The sequence below is a fragment of the Pongo abelii genome, chromosome 4 (assembly GCF_028885655.2).
Source record: "Pongo abelii isolate AG06213 chromosome 4, NHGRI_mPonAbe1-v2.0_pri, whole genome shotgun sequence".
NCBI lineage: Eukaryota > Metazoa > Chordata > Mammalia > Primates > Hominidae > Pongo > Pongo abelii.
The window spans coordinates 156,738,638-156,756,305 of record NC_071989.2 but is presented as its reverse complement, the minus strand read 5'-3'; the positions used below and the strand labels follow the sequence as shown (position 1 = coordinate 156,756,305).

The 17,668-nt window shown below is 34.2% G+C and overlaps 1 protein-coding gene across 2 annotated transcripts; it reads left to right on the top strand.

Annotated features, from left to right (window-relative positions):
* Positions 1–352: 352 nt before the first annotated feature.
* Positions 353–15,973, top strand: LOC129059573 (ovomucoid-like). 2 transcript variants are annotated; one of them, XM_054556033.2, is made up of 4 exons: positions 353–3,101; positions 3,927–3,964; positions 14,952–15,067; positions 15,625–15,973. In XM_054556033.2, the coding sequence occupies exons 1-4, from the start codon at positions 3,035–3,037 to the stop codon at positions 15,668–15,670; spliced, it is 267 nt and encodes an 88-aa protein (XP_054412008.2). In that variant the 5' UTR covers positions 353–3,034; the 3' UTR covers positions 15,671–15,973. The 2 variants fall into 2 exon arrangements, with proteins under 2 accessions (XP_054412008.2, XP_054412011.2); XM_054556036.2 differs by having other exon boundaries at positions 15,415–15,902.
* Positions 15,974–17,668: the final 1,695 nt, after the last annotated feature.

Below are 17,668 nucleotides of genomic sequence, written 5' to 3'. Positions count from 1 at the left end.
TGATGACTATGTCTCTTGGGGATGGCCATCTTGTGTAGTATCTTGTAGGGTTTCTCTGAATTTCCTGCATTTACATGTCAACCTCTCTAGTGAAACTAGGGAATTTTCATGAACTATATCTTCAATTACATTTTCCAAATTGCTTCCTCTCCCTCCTCTTTCAGGAATGTGTGTTTTTAAATATCTTGTCTTTGAGCTCACTGATTCTTTCCGCTGCTCGATGCATTCTGATATTGAGAGACTCTATTAACTTTTTAGTTCAGAAAATATATTTCAGTTCTACAATTTTTGTTGCAGTTTTCGAATTATTTCAATCTCTTTGTAAAATTTGCCTTATACATTTCTGAACAGTTTTTCTGTGTTATTTGGGAGATCACTTAGTTTTCTTGAAAATTCTCTTTTGAATTATTGATCAGAGAGCTTACCTGTCATTGTTTCATTAGGGTTAATCGCTACATCCTTGTGTTGTTCATATGGGAGTTCATTGTTCCCTGTTTGCTATTCTTTCTTGTGGATGTACACCCATGTTTTCGTCTTGAAGTAGTAGCTATTTATTCCAGTCTTCTCTGTCTGGCTTCTTTAGTCTCTTGTTGGATATGTTTGCTTCAAGATAGTTTTGCAGTATATCTATTAATTTTTTTTCTATGTCACTGCCTCGTTTTCAGCACATGTTAGTGCCTTAAACCCAGAGTTCCCTCAACACTAGCAAATGTTCAGAACACAGTACGTCTATATGGAGGAGGGCCCAAAGAGGATACCCCAGCAGTGTGGGAAGACTTGCTAGAGGTCTATGCCTTGGAGAACCATGGAGCATATTTCCTATAGCATGGTGCTGATGAACAGTAAATCTGATTTGGAAACTCCTTTGGCTGAGTTACAGAGCAGAGTTTCTAGGGCTGGATTAATCATTATAGAAATGTAAATCTAGAAGACAATAAGATACTATCTCACACCAGTTAGAATGTCTACTATTACAAAATAAAAAAATACATTCTGGTGAGACTATCAAGAAAAGGGTATACATACACACTTTTGGTGGGAATGTAAATTAATTCAACCACTATGGAAAGCAGTTTGGAAATTTCTAAATAATCTAAAACAGGGTACCATTTGATCCAGCAATCCCATTACTGAGTATATACCCAAAGGAAAATAAATTGTTCTACCAAAGAGACATATGCACTCGTGCATTTATTGCAGCACTATTCACAGTAGCAAAGGCATGGAATCAACTTAGATGTCTATCAGCAGTGGAGTGGATAAAGGAAATGTGGTAGATATACAGCATGGAATACTACAGACCTATACAAATGAATGAAATCATGTTCTTTTCACCAACATGCACTTGTATGCTCATTGTAGCACTATTCACAATAGCAAAGATATGGAATTAACCTAGGTGTCATCCATAGTGGATTGTATAAAGAAACTATGGTAGATATACATCATGAAATACTGTGAAGCCATAAAAAGAGCAAAATCATGTTTTTTTGTTTGTTTTTTGCAGCAACATGGATGCAGCTGTAGGCCATTATTCTAAGTGGATTAACACAGGAATAGAAAACAAAATACCACATGACATCAATTATAAGTGGGAGATAAACATTGAGTACACGTGGACATAAAAATGGGAAAAATAGACATTGTGGCTACTACAGAGAGAGGGGGGAAGGGGGATGTGGGCTGAAAACCTACCTATTGTATACTGTGTTCACTAAGTGTGTGACAGGATCATCAGTACCTCAAAAATCAGTATCATGCAATACACCCATGGAACAAACAAGTACTCCATGACTCTAAAATATAAGTTGAAATTATTTTTAAAATTACAAAATAAATAAATACTATGTGAATAAACTAGCCACAGATAAGGTTGAATTATACATTTCCATTCAATTCAAAAACTCTAGTATGGAGAAATATAAAGACTGATGTAATTGAGCTCCAGTGATTATTCTATAGCCTTAGCTCAGTAACCTCAAACTGAATCTGCATGTTGCTATCATGTTGGAAACGTATAAAAAGTATCAACGACTGGAATCTAATGTAGAAAATTGAGTTACAGTCTTGGGAAATGAAATTAGGCACTGATATTTTCAAAACAGTCTCCAGATGCTTTTAATAAATCTATGTAGATTTTAAAACTTGAGGTTCTAGTCATATTTGTAAATTGTAATTCTTGAAATTCTACTCTTTTTACCTTAGTTTTCTTGACTACATAGCTCCCGTGCTTGGACAGATTTTGCAGGTTTTATCTGTTTTGGGATCAATAAATAGGCTTATCATTTTCTTTCCTTCTCATTTGTTTGTGTCCATCAGATGAAACTGTCCATGCCATGACTTTCTGCTTTAGGTATTGCTTTGATAATATCTATATGAAGTAAGTTCCCAGAACCTGCCAGGACACATAATTTCTCTGTGCCGTATCTCTCCTGGCTCATTTGTCTTTTTTATTCAGAGATATATAAAAGAGACTCCTCAATATAGTGAGGTAGATGAGAAGGTAAGAGTGAACAAGACAGTCACAGTTTTCTTTTGCACCATTCCTTCTTGAGGTGAGTAATTGGGGCATATGATATGGTGGCTTTTTATGTGTAGAACTGGTGTCAGGATTTTTCCAGACCTTGTCTTTCTAGTAATAACTGTTCCAACTTCTATAAAAGATAAACTGAACTCTCAAAATTGCGTATGGGTACTAAATGCCACACAGAAGTTATCCTAAGCATTTCTCCACATGTATTTGTGAATGTATATTTTTTTGTTGTTGTTGATTTTATGGGTAGAGGAGCAAAGGGAATAGTCTTCTCTTATGAAGAGAAAAGAAATATAGAATCTCAGAAGCTGTGACTGTTCTCCCATCTAATAAAGAGTAAAGGAATATAGAATCTCAGGAGCTGTGACTGTTCTCCCAAGTGGGACAGTACAGGAAGTGGTCCCTTTATCTTATTGTGTTCATTGAAGCTTTATAGGCCTGTGTCATAAATATTCTGAATGTTTCTCCACAGATTTCTTTAAGAGTGACTGAGGAGGCAAAATGGCTCACTTCTCATTGTGGATCAAAGCCAGTTTTATCATCATGTTGGCATTTTATTTTTCCTCTGGTGAGTACATTTTGTAATTCTGGGTTCATTTCTCACATCCTAGGAAATGCAGGCAAGATTTGATGTCACCTAGGAATATAATTGGTTGTTGCATTTGTTTTAGCACACTTGAATTGGTAAATCAAATAAACACAGGACAAATGCCCTTTTAAAGTAACATTGGTGAATCTCCCTCCCCATATTACAAAAGGAGAAAAACTATAGTTAACATGAATGGCCACCGAATTGGGTTTAAGTGACTCAACTGGAATTCTTTCTCTGCTGTGCAGGTCATATTCTCCAGCGGAATTTGTTAGAATAAAGTTTCAGGTTTGATACTTTTAGTTATCAATTCTAATATCAAAATACGGTACCAAGTAAGTCTCATTGATAATTTTGGGATAGTCAGTCTGCCTTAAATCCAAAAATTATCTATTACTGTTATTATGAATGAAGTATGTGGGAACTAGAAAAAGCTTTGAAAATAGAGCAGAAAGCTTGACGCTCAATTCTGATTGACTTCGCTCTATATTCACAAGTCATTGTCTTCCTTTGTCATCAGTTTCCTCATCTATAACATGTAGATAACAAGGAAAATGATATCTTCAAGGGATGGTTCTGTGGGGTTAAAAGATGTAATGCATTTGAGACTGAGCGAGATCAACTATAGGAATCAGGGTTGCTCTAGTGTTTCAATCTGACTTTCCCAAAGACAGTCAGTGCCAGAGGAGGCTCACTTGATGGCTTGTAGTTTCCTCATTGAAAGACCTGCATCTGTATTGTCTTTTAAGAGATGTAGATATATCATAGGAGATACTAAGTTTTTAATCTTTTTTATTGGTGCAGATACTGTAATGTCTCAGTTGCTTGACAACAGGACACCAGTAAGTTACCTCGAATTTCTTAGAAAGTCAAAAACATTTAATATTTATAAAATATTGTTATTGTATAATTAAACATTATATGGAAAAATGTTTACTATGTATTAAACAGTGAAAGTGTCAGTTATTGACCCTCTTTTGGAGGTGCTATACAAGTTCCAGCACTCCAAAAGTACTCTTATTCATGCAGACATTCCTCTTCTTTAGCTTTATGGTACTATATGTCATGGAAGTGCAAGAGATAATCTAATTGTTTATATTTTAGCATTAAATTGTTCCCAAGATTTTGCAATTACAGATAATGCTTTAGTAAATAACCTTGTGCATATCTATTTCCAAAGCAAATTTCTAGACGTGGGAATCCTAGGATAAAAGGTAAAAGATAGGTAATTTTGCCAGATATTGCCATAAATTTAACCATATTGGAAAAAATTATTCTCTAGTTTTCATTATCCTTAAAAATGAGAGTGCCTTGGTCTTCACAGCCTTGTCACCAGAGTGATCTGTCAAGGATTTTTTATTTGCATAAATTTATGGGTTATATGTATAATTTTGTTACATTCATAGATTGTGTAGTGGTGAAGTCAAGGCTTTTAGGGTATCCATCACTCAAATAAAGTACATTAGATCCATTAAGTGATTTCCCATCATCCTTTCCACTCCTTCACTCTGCTGAGTCTCCATTGTCTATCACTCCACATTCTATGTCCATGTGCACACCCTATTTTCCTCCCACTTACAAGTGAGAACATGTAGAATTTGTCTTGTTTTTTGTCTGATTTGTTTCACTTGATAATAGTTCCCAGTTTCATCTATGTTGCTGCAAAATACCTGATTTCATTCTTATTTTTTGACAATTAGTATCCTGTTGGGTATATATACAACATTCTCATTGACCAAGCATGCTGACGAACACTTAGGTTGATTTAATACCTTTGTTATTTTAAATAGTGCTGTAATAAACATGTGAATACAGGTATGTTTTTGATATAATGATTTCATTTCATTGCATAGATACTCAGTGGTAACAGCTGTAGTGAATGATAGTTTTATTTTCAGTTTTTTGAGAAATCTCCATTCTGTTTTTCATACAGATTTTATTCATTTACATTACGATCAACAGTGTTTAAGAGTTCCCCTTTTGCCACATCTTCACCAACACCTGTTATTTTGGTCTTTTTAATAATAGCCATGCTGACTGGTATAAGATGATATATCTTTGTGGTTTTAATTTGCAGTTCTCTGGTAATTAGTGGTGTTGAACATTTTTTCATAAGTGTGCTGGAGCATTTATATGCCTTCCTTTGAAAAATGTCTGTTTTTGTCCTTTACCCGATTTTTAGTAAGATCAACAGTCTTTTGGTTGTTCAGTTTTTTGAGTTCTTTGTAAATTCCAGATATTAGTCTCCTGTAACTGTTTCTATTTTACATTGCATCATTGTGCCTCTCACATTTTTCTTACTATTTTAGCTTCCTGTTTGTTATTTTTTTCAAGAAACCTAAATTTTGATATACCATTTATTAAATTTATTGTATTCATATGTGGCTTTATGTTTGTAAGTATCTTCTTTGTGCTTTTTGCTTAATAGCAAAAATTAAACATTTTTTTAAACTGTTTAATTTGGTTATTTAGGACTTTTTAATTGGAAATTCCGTTTTGTTTTTTTTTTGAGACAGAGTCTAGCTCTGTTGCCCAGGCTGGAGTGCAGGGGCGTGATCTCGGCTCACTGCAAGCTCTGCCTCCTGGGTTCACGCCATTCTCCTGCCTCAGCCTCCCGAGTAGCTAGGACAACCCACCACCACACCCGGCTAATTTTTTGTATTTTTAGTAGAGATGGGGTTTCACTGTGTTAGCCAGGATGGTCTCAATCTCCTGACCTCGGAATCTGCCCTCCTCGGCCTCCCAAAGTGCTGGGATTACAGGCGTGAGCCACCACGCCCATCCCTGGAAATTCATTTATTTATCTTGTTTCATTTTTGTTGATAAACATATTTAAGGCTATGAGTTTTCCTTTGAGCACTGCTTTCAAATGCATCAAATTCAGTCTAATACAGATTTTTATCATTTTAATTTTATTTTGGGAATACTCTAATTTCATTATATATTTTCCCTTTCCTCTCAAATGTTGTTGAAAATATTCTTATTTTTTCCCAGTGTGATGGGATTTTTTTTTTCTGATTTTGTTATCTTTTTTTTTATTGTATTCAATTGTGATTAGAGTGCTATTTATATTACTTTCAATGAATGGGGCTTACTGATGATTCTTTATTATCTCATTTAGAATAATTTTTACTAATGTCAGTTATGTACTTGAGGAGAAGGTGTATGGTTATTATCGGAGTATATCATTTGATATGTATCCATAAATATTTGTTGTGTTTATATTGTTTAGTCTTTGTATTCTAATCTGTTTGTTATGCACTGATCTGTCTTATACTGTAGGTGGTGTGTTGCAATCTCCTATTATTATTGTGTGTATGTCTATTTCTGTTACCTCTATGAGCTTTTGTTTTATATCTGTGCCTTCTCAGTTATATAATATATAGATATTCTTAACTGTCATATCTTTCTTATGAATTGTAGCTTCTAGCATTATAAAGTATCATACCTTGTAATATTTAATGACTTTTAACTTGAACTCTACTTTGTTTTATAGTGGAAGTCCAATACATGCTTTCAGATCCTATCCTTATACTTGGCATATATTTGCAAACTTTTTATTTTTAATGTTTAAGTTCACTTAGTCTTGGGTGTATATTATATATATTCCATACATTGGGTATTTGTATGTGTGCCAAATTGAAAATGTTTTTATTTTAATTAGTAAATATTGCTCTTTCTTGCTTATTGATATGACATAAATTTGGCTTCAATAATTACATATAATGTTTTGTTAAAATTACTATGTTTTTATGTTATATTATTGTTACTTATCTCCTGTGTGATTCTTTGTTTTTGTGTTCAATAATGCATTTTACATTAAGAAAGCTTTCATATTTGTTCTAGTGATTAGTCTTGTACTTACACCTTTTAAATGTGTGTAGTTCTCTGTTTTTTAGAAATATTTGTTTATTGAGTCTGTCTTATTTGCCTAGGTTTCATGGTATTTCTTCCCTCTTGCCTATTTCCTATACACAAGCAATGATTTCATTAGACTCTCTTTATCCTGCTCTTCCTTTTTTTCCTAAAAATTGTAAGATATAACTTTTTCAGAATGCATAAACTTTATATATTATTTCACATTTTATCCACTTGTGTTTTAGTATTAAATAAAAATTAAATATATTAAATGCCCATGATCATTCATTTGAAAAATATTGCCCAATAGTCTCTTGTTAGATAAAGCTTGCCCATTAAAAGATGCTAAGTAAGGCTCAATGTTGCCTAAGTAAGTGTAGTTTTCCTTTTGCGTCAATATTCATTGAGGTCTATTCTTTATTGGGCACATTTTATTTATTTCTTTTTTTCAACTTTTATTTTAAGTTCAGGGATACAAGTGCAGGTATTATAAAGATATATGCACACGTATGTTCATTGCAGTACTATTCACGATATTTATTTCTGACATATGTTCACTCTAACTTGTATTTCTTTCTTGATTTTAATCAAGTATTATTTCACATATTTTTCAACAAATCAATTTCTATTCTGAACCTCAACTTTAAATTCAAGGAGCTTGTTTTAACATACTCAAGTATTTGCTGGAGATTATTTAATTCATTTTTGAGTGTTTCAATAAAGTTTTCTTCTACTTCATGGATTTCTATTTTTGAGGCTAGGAGTTTCGGCTGCAGCTATGTGACTCTCAATTTTCTTCCTTGTTTATTTTCTTAAAAATGTTTTATTTAGATTAAGACCACATTTGTTTCCTATATTGTGGACACAGTGGTTGTCAGTGTGGGTTGGTTTACATAGTTCCCAGTGAAAAAGAGTCCTTTTCAGTCAGTACAGCAAAATGTAGTTACTTCAGTAAGGTGATGACAGGTAAGTGAGTGAGTGAGGGTGTGTGTTGTTATCCTTTTGCACCCTTTTTTAAAAATTTTATTTCTTTTCATGTCTAATTATGCATAGATACGTAGATATCCTTTTGCACTCTTTACTCCTCTTTTGTATTGCATTATTCTAAAAGCCCTCCACATGCTTCCTTTTACTTTTACCACACTGTCTCTTACGGGTATCTTTCTCCACTCACCACCACTTCCCAATTTTTTTCCTTTCTTCTTGTGGAGAATGACTTTCTCAAACTTCTGCCTTAATTTCACTTACTTTTTATATCCTTCCCTCTAAACATGTCCTTGACTACCAGGTCTGTATTACAGATTTTAGTGAATGATGGACTTTAGTCGATTTTCACCTCATCTTAGATCTTCAGTGCCCCTCTTCTCTTTGTAGTTTATTATAGGATATAAATTTTTCCTCTGTCGCCTCCCTTCAGCCCTGTTTCACCATCCACTGTACTTTGCAGGAAGCTTGCTTGCACTGGGAGTTCAAGTAATAATTATTTCAAAATTCGGTGATTGTTTTATACACATAAGTAGTAAATAGACAGTTTTATTCTGTCTTCTAATATGCTGAGTACAAGTAATTTATGTGATTTTGTTAGTTCCTCTTATTAGCTAGTATAGTTTTTGGATAATTCCACTAGAGAGATTTAGGTGGTCCCCATTACCTTTGGGCTACTTGAAAGTTCAATACATTTTAAAACATATCATTTAAATTTCTGCAGTCAGTTTTTTTTTTCATTTTTAAAAATTTTTGTGGGTACATAGTAAGTGTATATATATATGAGGTACATAAGATATTTTGATGTGGCATGCAATAGTGTAATTTTCACGTCAGAATAATTGGGATATCCATCTCAATCATTTATCCTTTGTGTTACAAAAAAATCAAATTATACTCTTTCAGTTATTTAAAATGTATAATACAATATTGTTGACTGTAGTCCCCTTGTTGTGCTATTAAATACTAGATCTTATTCATCCTATCTGACTCTATTTTTTATACCCATTAACCACCCCCACTCTCCGATCTCACTCTCACTACCCTTCCAAGACTCAGGTAACCATCATTCTACTTTCTATCTTCATAAGTTCAATTGTTTTAATTTTTAGCTCCCACGAATAAATGAGAACATGTGAATTCATCCTTATGTGCCTGGCTTCTTTAAATTAGCAGAATGACCTACAGTTTCATCTATGTTGTTGCAAATGATAGGATCTCATTATTTTTTATGGCTGAATAGTACTCCACTGTGCACAGGTGCCACATTTTCTTTCTTCATTCGTCTATTGATGAACACTTAGGCTGCTTTAAAATCTTGGTTATTGTAAATAGTGCTTCAATAAATATGAGAATGCAGATATCTTTTCAATATACTTATTTCCTTTCTTTTGAGTATATACCTAACAGTGTTGTTGCTGAATCATAAGGCAGTTCTACTTTTAGTTTTCTGAGAAACATCCATAATATTCTCCATAGTGTCTGTACTAATTTACATTTCCACCAACAGTGTATGAGGGTTCCCTTTTCTCCATATTCTCAACAGCATTTGTTACTGCCTGACTTTTAGATACAAGCCATTTAAACTGGAGTGAGGTGTTATCTTATTGTAGTTTTGATTTGCATTTCTCTGATGATGAATGATGTTGAGAACCTTTTCATATACCTGTTTGCCATTTATATGTCTCCTTTTAAGAAATGTCTATTCAGATGTTTTACCCACTTTTTACTCAGATTATACGATTTTTTACTGTTGAGTGTTTTAAGCTCCTTATATTTTGGCTATTCTGAGAATGTTTTCTCCCATTCAGTGGGTTGTTTCTTCATTTTGTTGATTGTTTCCTTTGCTGTGCAGAAACTTTTTAACTTGATGTGATCTTGTTTTTGCTTTGGTTGCCTGTGCTTGTGGGATATTATTCAAGAAATATTTGCCTGGACCAATGTACTGGAGAATTTCTCCCCATGTTTACTTTTAGTATTTTCCTAGGTTGAAGTCTTAGATTTAAGTCTGTAATCCATTTTGATTTCATTTTTGTGATGGTGGGAGATAGGAGTAAAGTTTCATTCTTCTGCAATATGGATATCCAGTTTTTCCTGCACCATTTATTGAAGAGAGTGTCCTTTCCCCAATGCATCTTTTTTTTTTTTTTTTCCAAGACGGAGATTCGCCATTGTTGCCCAGGCTGGAGTGCAATGGCGCAATCTTGGCTCACTGCAACCTCTGCCTCCGGGGTTCAAGCGATTCTCCTGCCTCAGCCTCCCAAGTAGCTGGGATTACAGGTGCACACCACCATGCCCAGCTAATTTTTTGTATTTTTAGTAGAGACAGGGTTTCACCATGGCCAGGCTGGTCTTGAACTTCTGATCTCAGGTGATCCGCCTGCCTTGGTCTTCCAGAATGCTGGGATTACAGGTGTGAGCCACCACGCCCGGCCTCCCCAATGCATCTTTTTGATACCTTTGTCAAAAATGAGTTCACTTTAGAAGTATGTATGTATTTCTGGGTTCTCTATCTTGTTCCATTGGTGTATGTATCTGTTTTTATATCAGTACCATGCTGTTTTGGTTGCTATAGTTCTTCTGTAGTATAATTTGAAATCTGGTAATGTGGTTTCTCTGGTTTTGTTCTTTTTGTTCAGGATAGGTTTGGCTGTTCCAGGTCTTTGTGATTCCTTGTAAATTTTAGATTTTTTTTTTCTATTTTTGTGAAGAATGTCATTGGATTTTTGATAGGGATTGCATTGAATTTGTAAATTGCTTTCAGTAGTATGGACACTTTGACAATATTGATTCTTCCCATTCATGAACGTAGAATACCTCTTCATTTTTTTGTGTATTCCTTTCAATCTCCTGCATCACTGTTTTATAAATTTTCACTGTGGAAATATTTCATTTCTTTGGTTAAGTTTATTCCTAGTTATTTTATATTATTTGTAGCTATTTTAAATAAGATTACCTTCTTGATTTCTTTTTCAGATTGTTCACTGTTGGCATATAGAAATGCTACTGATTTTTGGACATTGATTTTGTATCCTGCAATATTACTGAATTTATCAGTTCTAATGGTTTTCAGTTGCATCTTTAGGATTTTTCAAATATAAGATTACATAATCTGCAAACAAGGATAATTTAACTTCTTTCTTTCCAATTTAGATATGTTTTTATTTCTTCTCTTTTGTCTGATTTCTCTAGGTAGGACTTCCTGTACTATGTTGAATAACAGTGGTAAAAGTGGGCATCCTAGTCTTATTCAATATTTAAGAGGAAAGGGTTTCAGTTTTTCCCATTCAGTATGATATCTGCTGTGGGCCTGTAGAACATGTCTTTTATTGTGTTGATATATGTTCCTTCTTACCAAGTTTTTTGAGGGTTTGAGAATTTCTGTCATGAAGGGATGTTGAATTTTTTCAAATGGTTTTTCAGGATCAGTTGAAATGATCATGTTTTTTGTTCTTAATTCTGTTGATATGATGTATCACATTGCCTAATTTGCATATACTGAAACATCTTTGCATCCCTGAGATGAATCCTACTTGGTCATGATGAAAAATCTTTTTAATGTGGTGTTGAATTCAGTTTGCTAGTATTTGTTAAAGATTTATACATCAATGCTCATCAGAGATATTGACCTGTGGTTTTCTTTTTTTTTTTTTTTTTTAATGTGTCTTTGTCTGATTTTGGTATCAGGGTAATATTGGGCTCATAGAATGAGTTTGGAAGTATTCTCTCGTTTATTTTTTTGGAATACTTTAAGTAGAATTGGTATCAGTTCTTCAAAAGTTTGGTAAAATTTAGCACTAAAGCCTATGAGTCTGTGGCTCTTCTTTGCTGAGAGACTTTTTATTACAGCTTCTATATCTTTACTTCTTATTGGCTATTCAGGTTTTCCATTTTTTCATGGTTCAATCTTGGTAGATTGTGTGTTTCTAGGAATTTATTTATTTCTTTTAGGTTTTCCAATTTATTGGTAGATTATTGCTCAAAGTAGTTTCTAAGTATCCATTGAATGTCTGTGACATCGGTTGTAATGTGTCTTTTTCATCTCTGATTTTATTTATTTGGGTATTCTTTCTTTTCTTCTTAGTCTAGCTAAATGTTTGTTGATTTTGTTTATCTTTTCAAAAAGCCAACTTTTTATTTCTTTGATATTTTGTACTTTTTTGTTTGAATTTCATTTATTTCTTCTCTAATCTTTATTATTTATTTTCTTCTATTAATTCACAGTTTGGTTTGCTCTTGCTTTTGTAGTTCTTTAGGATGCATATTTAGGTTGTTTATTTGAAGTTTTTCTATTTTTTTGATGTGGGCACTTATTGCTATAAACTTTCCTTTTGTTACTTCTTTTGCTGTATCCCCATAGATTTGAGTATGTTGTGTTTCCATTTTTATTTGTTTCACAGAAATTTTTAATTTTGTTCTTAATTTCTTTATTGACACATTTGGCGGGTCAAAGTCCCACTATCATTGTGCTCTCTCTTCACAAAGCATTCAGATATCTTCTGTGTGCCACACAGCTACTACCACTAGGTGGGTCACTGAAGAAATTATACAAACATTTCCAGGTGTTTATACAGTTTCCGAAGTTCTTCTTGGTGCTCTACCCGACTGTGGCCAAGCTGGTACCCTTTACTCTTCCCTCTTCTTTCCTAAAGCAGAAGGGGTTTCTCACCATGGCCACCAAGCTGAGAATGTGGTGAGTCACATCTGCAGCCAGCATGGCCCTGGTTCTCACCAAAGGCCTATGGCAAGTACTTCCTGGTTACCATTGATGATTATTTTGGGGCCCGGTGCTCTTAGTCAGAGGGTGATGAATCTTGTCAGGACTAGGTCCTTCTTTTCAAGGCAGCAGGTTTCCTTGGCTCAGGTGTGTCTAGAAATGTCATCCAAAAGCTAGGACTTAAATGGAGGCCCAAGATCTCTGCCTGGTGCTCTATTCTACTGTGCCTAAGCTGATACCCATGTTGCAAGACAAAGTCCTTTTTCCTCTTTCCTCTCCTCTCTTCCAGCAGAAAAAAGGAGTCTCTCCTGGAGCTGTGAGTTACACTGCCTGGGACTGATACAAGCATTCCCTTGGCTGTCCCAGCTGGTGTCTCACTAGATCACATGCACCCCAAGTCCCCTGTCTCTGAGCCCAGAACTGCACCAGTACTAGCCCATGAATTGCGGTCCTTGTGGTTTATATAGCCTTTTAAATTTCTTTAGGACACTGGGGCACCTTAGCCCATGGTGGTGGAGCTAACCATAAAGAAAGTTATGACTGCTGGAACCGATTATTTCTTTCTGGTAAGGGCTGGTCTAAATGCTGACATGATGAGTGTTGGCTGAATTCTGTACTGGTTTGCTTTTTGCTATGACAGGGCAACACTGAACTCCAATGCAAAGTCACTCTATCACTGTACTTTCTCTTCACCAAGCATACAGATTTTCTCTCTATGCCACATGGCCACTGCCAGGGTGTTGGAGAAGCGTGGTGCTGATGATTCAAGACAGTCTCTCCCATGTTCTTCAGTGCCTCTTTCCTTGATGTGATATTAAAACCAGATACTATGAATACTCACATAATTTTGGATTATTATGAAGGTGTTTCCTTGTGTCGATAATTGTTCAATTTGACGTTTTTGCAGTGGGGTACTATTGTTGGAGGGTTCTATTTGGCCACCTGGCTCCACCTCTCTCTTCAGTGGTTTTTTTTTTTTTTTTTGGCTAAATAAATTTAGTGAGGCATACTTACATACCATATAATTTACCCAATTAAATAAATAATTTAATATCTTTTAAAAATTAGTTTACCAAGTGGTAAAATAATTACTGTAATTCAGTTTTAGAACATTTTTTATCACCATGATTAAGTTATATATGCCCTTTTACTGTTAGTCACCATTCCTTGTACCTCCTATTCCAGGGAACCACTAAGGTAATTTCTGTCTCTATAGATTTACTTTTTAAAGTTATTTTGTACAAGTGGAATTGTATAATATATGTGCTGTGTTAATGGCTTCTTTACTTTGGTATCATGATTTCAAGGATCATTCATACTGTAGCATGAATCAGTACTTAATTTTTTCATCCGTGAATAATATCCCATTAATTGAAGATATATCACTTTATTTATTTATGTATTTATTTATTTATGAGATGATGAACATTTAGGTTCTTTTCATGTTTTGTCTATCATGAATGGATTTAAAGGTCTCAATGAGTTCTAACAACAGCAACAAAAATTTAAGAATTTACCTCTAAACCCATTGTAACAAAACCATAAGTCAATGAATTCAAAGAGGTGATCTTAAGAGTGCCAGAGAACAAAACCAATCATGTACAAAGAGATTGCAACTGATTTCTCAACTTTAATAGAAGACAATGTTAGTCTTTAAAATAGATCCAAAAATCTTAAATAAAATCTTAGCATGAAAAATATAGCAATGTATAAATATATTGACAAAATACGACAGTTTCTTTTACTAGCAATCTATAATTGACTCAAATAAGGATATAATGATATGCCACATTAATGTGTTAAACATTAGAAAATATGTGATTCCAATAAGCAATTATTAAAGCTTTCAGGGAAAATAATCTATATTTGCTAGAATACTTTTAGAAAACCAAAATAGGTTATATTGTTTGTGCATATAAATTTCAGAAACTTCCAAAATTAAGTAATATCCATTTTTTTGAATTACTGCATATGCAGTGAATCTATGAAAAGAGCAACTGAATGATAAATAAATAATTGAGTTTAATGTTTGCCTATGAGATGGGAATGGAATGAGATTTGAAGAGAGAAATTGTAAGAGTAGTCTACAAAGGTTAGGAAAATCTCCTATTTTTAAATTTTGTTTCCATTTACAGGGATGTTTGTTTCTTATGCACCTGTAATAAAAATATGTAGATTCTTTGTCTTTTCTATGTATGACATTTCATAACAAAATATTATTTTCAAGTGCGTACTCTCTGATTATTTTATATTCTCTCTCCATTTTACAGCCAAACTGTAAGGCATATGGAGAACCACCATTTGCTTGCACCAGGGAATATGATCCCGTCTGTGGATCTGATGGACTCTCCTATAGTAACAAATGCACATTTTGCCAGGAAGTAAGGTAAGGGCACAATAGTAAATATTTTTTCTTCTTGCTTATTAAAATAACAGTGTCAGTATGCTAGGGACTACTTAGTTCCTCTTAATCTACAAACATACACACAGTAAATAGCTTGTATTTTCTACTAAAACTTGAAACACTCTTAAACTTTAACCAGGAACCCCAGCCCTAAAGGTAGATTAACTTGAACTACATACATAATGGTACTGGCTTGTTTTCAAATACTCAAGTTAGTTAACCATACCAAAAAATAATCTTTAAAAATAACTAGAACTTGATTAATATGTTGTAAAGTGAGACTCAAGAGTTAAACTGTGTCTTTCTCATTCTCTCCTTCCTTGACTCAGTGTGGGTCTCTTTACTGAATCAGGACTGAGACAATAGCCCCACACAGAACAGAATACATTTGCAGGAGCTGGGAAATAGCAGAGTACACCTGTTTGAAGAAGTAAAGTCCAAGCTCTCCAACTTATATTTTACTTAAATGCTTAGTCACTGAGAAGCACTTTAGACATTATGGAGTATCACATGTTTTTTTTTCCTCTCTCTCTTTCCAGAGAAAATAAACCTCACGTTACTTTTAACCGCTGGGGCTCATGTTGACCTTTGTTGATGTGGTGCTATACATTCCTACAATATTTCTTGTAATCCTACTCCACTGTTGGATTCTACGGAATGTAGTTTGTAGTGCCTTAAATTCCTACAGAAGTAGATGAATCCTATTTTAGATGCAGTATAGATTATGAAAATTGGAATACTCTTGTAATTCCAAAGTACTGCAATTTAAAAATTATAATTATCTGTCAGCATTCAAATATTTGATGAAGCTCTGAAAAAAAACAGTAATATAATTGTGTATTTTAATGATGAAATATAGATATTTCTCAGTCAATAAATACTTTGCTCAATAAACTTGTTGCACTGTATTTACTTTATTAAAATCATTTTTACCTTTGTGGTTGCACACAAATGTATAATATAGCTAATGCTACTTAAAACAATGTTCTGTAAATTTGTTTTTAATGTACGAAAAAAAGTATAGGTACCTAAGACTCTCCAGATTATAATAAATCTAAATCTTCAGGACAAAGGTCTAGTGTCTAAATTTTAACCAGCACCCTAGGTGAGGCAAACATTGACAGAAACCTTTAGTCTTAAAAAAAGTTTAACATTGAGAGCAATCCAGCTTCCATACATATTTCAGAGAAATTTCACTGTATTTGTTCAGGTACAGGCTAAGCCTCCATATTAGTTATATAATATATATAAAAATTATGACGAGGTGCGGTGGCTCATGCCTGTAATCCCAGCACTTTGGGAGGCCAAGGTGGGCGGATCACTTGAGGTCAGGAGTTCGAGACCAGTTTGGCCAAAGTGGTGAAACCCCGTCTCCACTAAAACACAAAAATTAGCCAGACATGGTGGCACATGCCTGTAATCCCAGCTACTTGGGAGGCTGAGGCAGAAGAATCACTTGAACCTGGGAGGCAGAGGCAGAGGTTGCAGGGAGCCAAGATCGTGCCATTGCACTCCAGCCTGGTCAACAAGAGGGAAACTCCGTCTCAAAAAAAAAAAAAGAAAAGAAAAAGAAAGAAAAAGAAATAAGCAACATGGCACAAGCCAGGCAGAGAATCCACCTGAATAATGAAAGATTAGGGTGGGGGCTACCAGTTTTACATACCCTATTCAATATGGCACACCTGATCTGACCAGTCTTTTGCGCCCTATGTAAATCAGACACCTCCTCCTCCCCAGTTCATCTATAAAACCCCTGCATTTCGCCGCAGATGAGGCAACCCATTTCTTCTTCCAGGACCCCAGTCTGGAGCAGAGAGCTCTTCTTTTTCTTTTGTCTATTAAACTTCTGCTCTTAACCTCACTCTGTATGTCCACTTTCTTGATTTCCTCTGCCGTGAGACAATGAACCTCAGGTATCATCCCAGACAAGGAGGCTGTTTCATTATTTCATTGCTCAGATTTTGCTCAGATCCCTCTTAAACACAAATAAATCTTAGATTTGCTCATTTGAGGTAATTTTCTATATCTTGCAGGCATTTGTTATACCATTTCATTCTTTTTTCTCTTTTCCCTTCTGTGTATTTTCAAGTAGCCTGTCTTTGAACCCACTGATTCTTTTCTCTGCTTGATCCATTCTGCAGTTGAGAAACTGTAATTAATTTTTTAGTTCAGCAAATATACTTCTCAGGTCTAAGATTTCTGTTTGATTTCTAAAATTGATTTCAATATATTTGCCAAAAAATTATCTTGCTGCTTTAAATACTATCCTTGTCTTTAGCTTTTAATATTTTGACCATGATGTGTCTTTTTCTGTTGTTGTTTAATTTGCCTTAATTTAAGTTAATTCAGCTTTCTGGATGTTTAGAATAGTGGTTTTAAAATCAAATTTTATAACATTTCAGTTATTATTACAGTCTATGGAAAGAAATCAAATGTTCATTAAGAGACAAATGGATAAAAACTGTGGTACGTACATATAATGTAATACTCTTCAGGTGGGATTTAAAAAAGAAACCATACCATTTATGACAACATGAATGAACCTGGAAGAGAGAAATACTACATGATTCCATTTACATAAGG

Coding starts and splice junctions, on each gene's coding strand:
- LOC129059573 (XM_054556033.2), top strand. CDS start 3,035: ATGGCTCACTTCTCATTGTGGATCAAAGCCAGTTTTATCATCATGTTG. Junction 3,965..14,951: donor TGCTTGACAACAGGACACCA/GTAAGTTACCTC, acceptor TCCATTTTACAG/CCAAACTGTAAGGCATATGG. Junction 15,068..15,624: donor ACATTTTGCCAGGAAGTAAG/GTAAGGGCACAA, acceptor CTCTCTTTCCAG/AGAAAATAAACCTCACGTTA.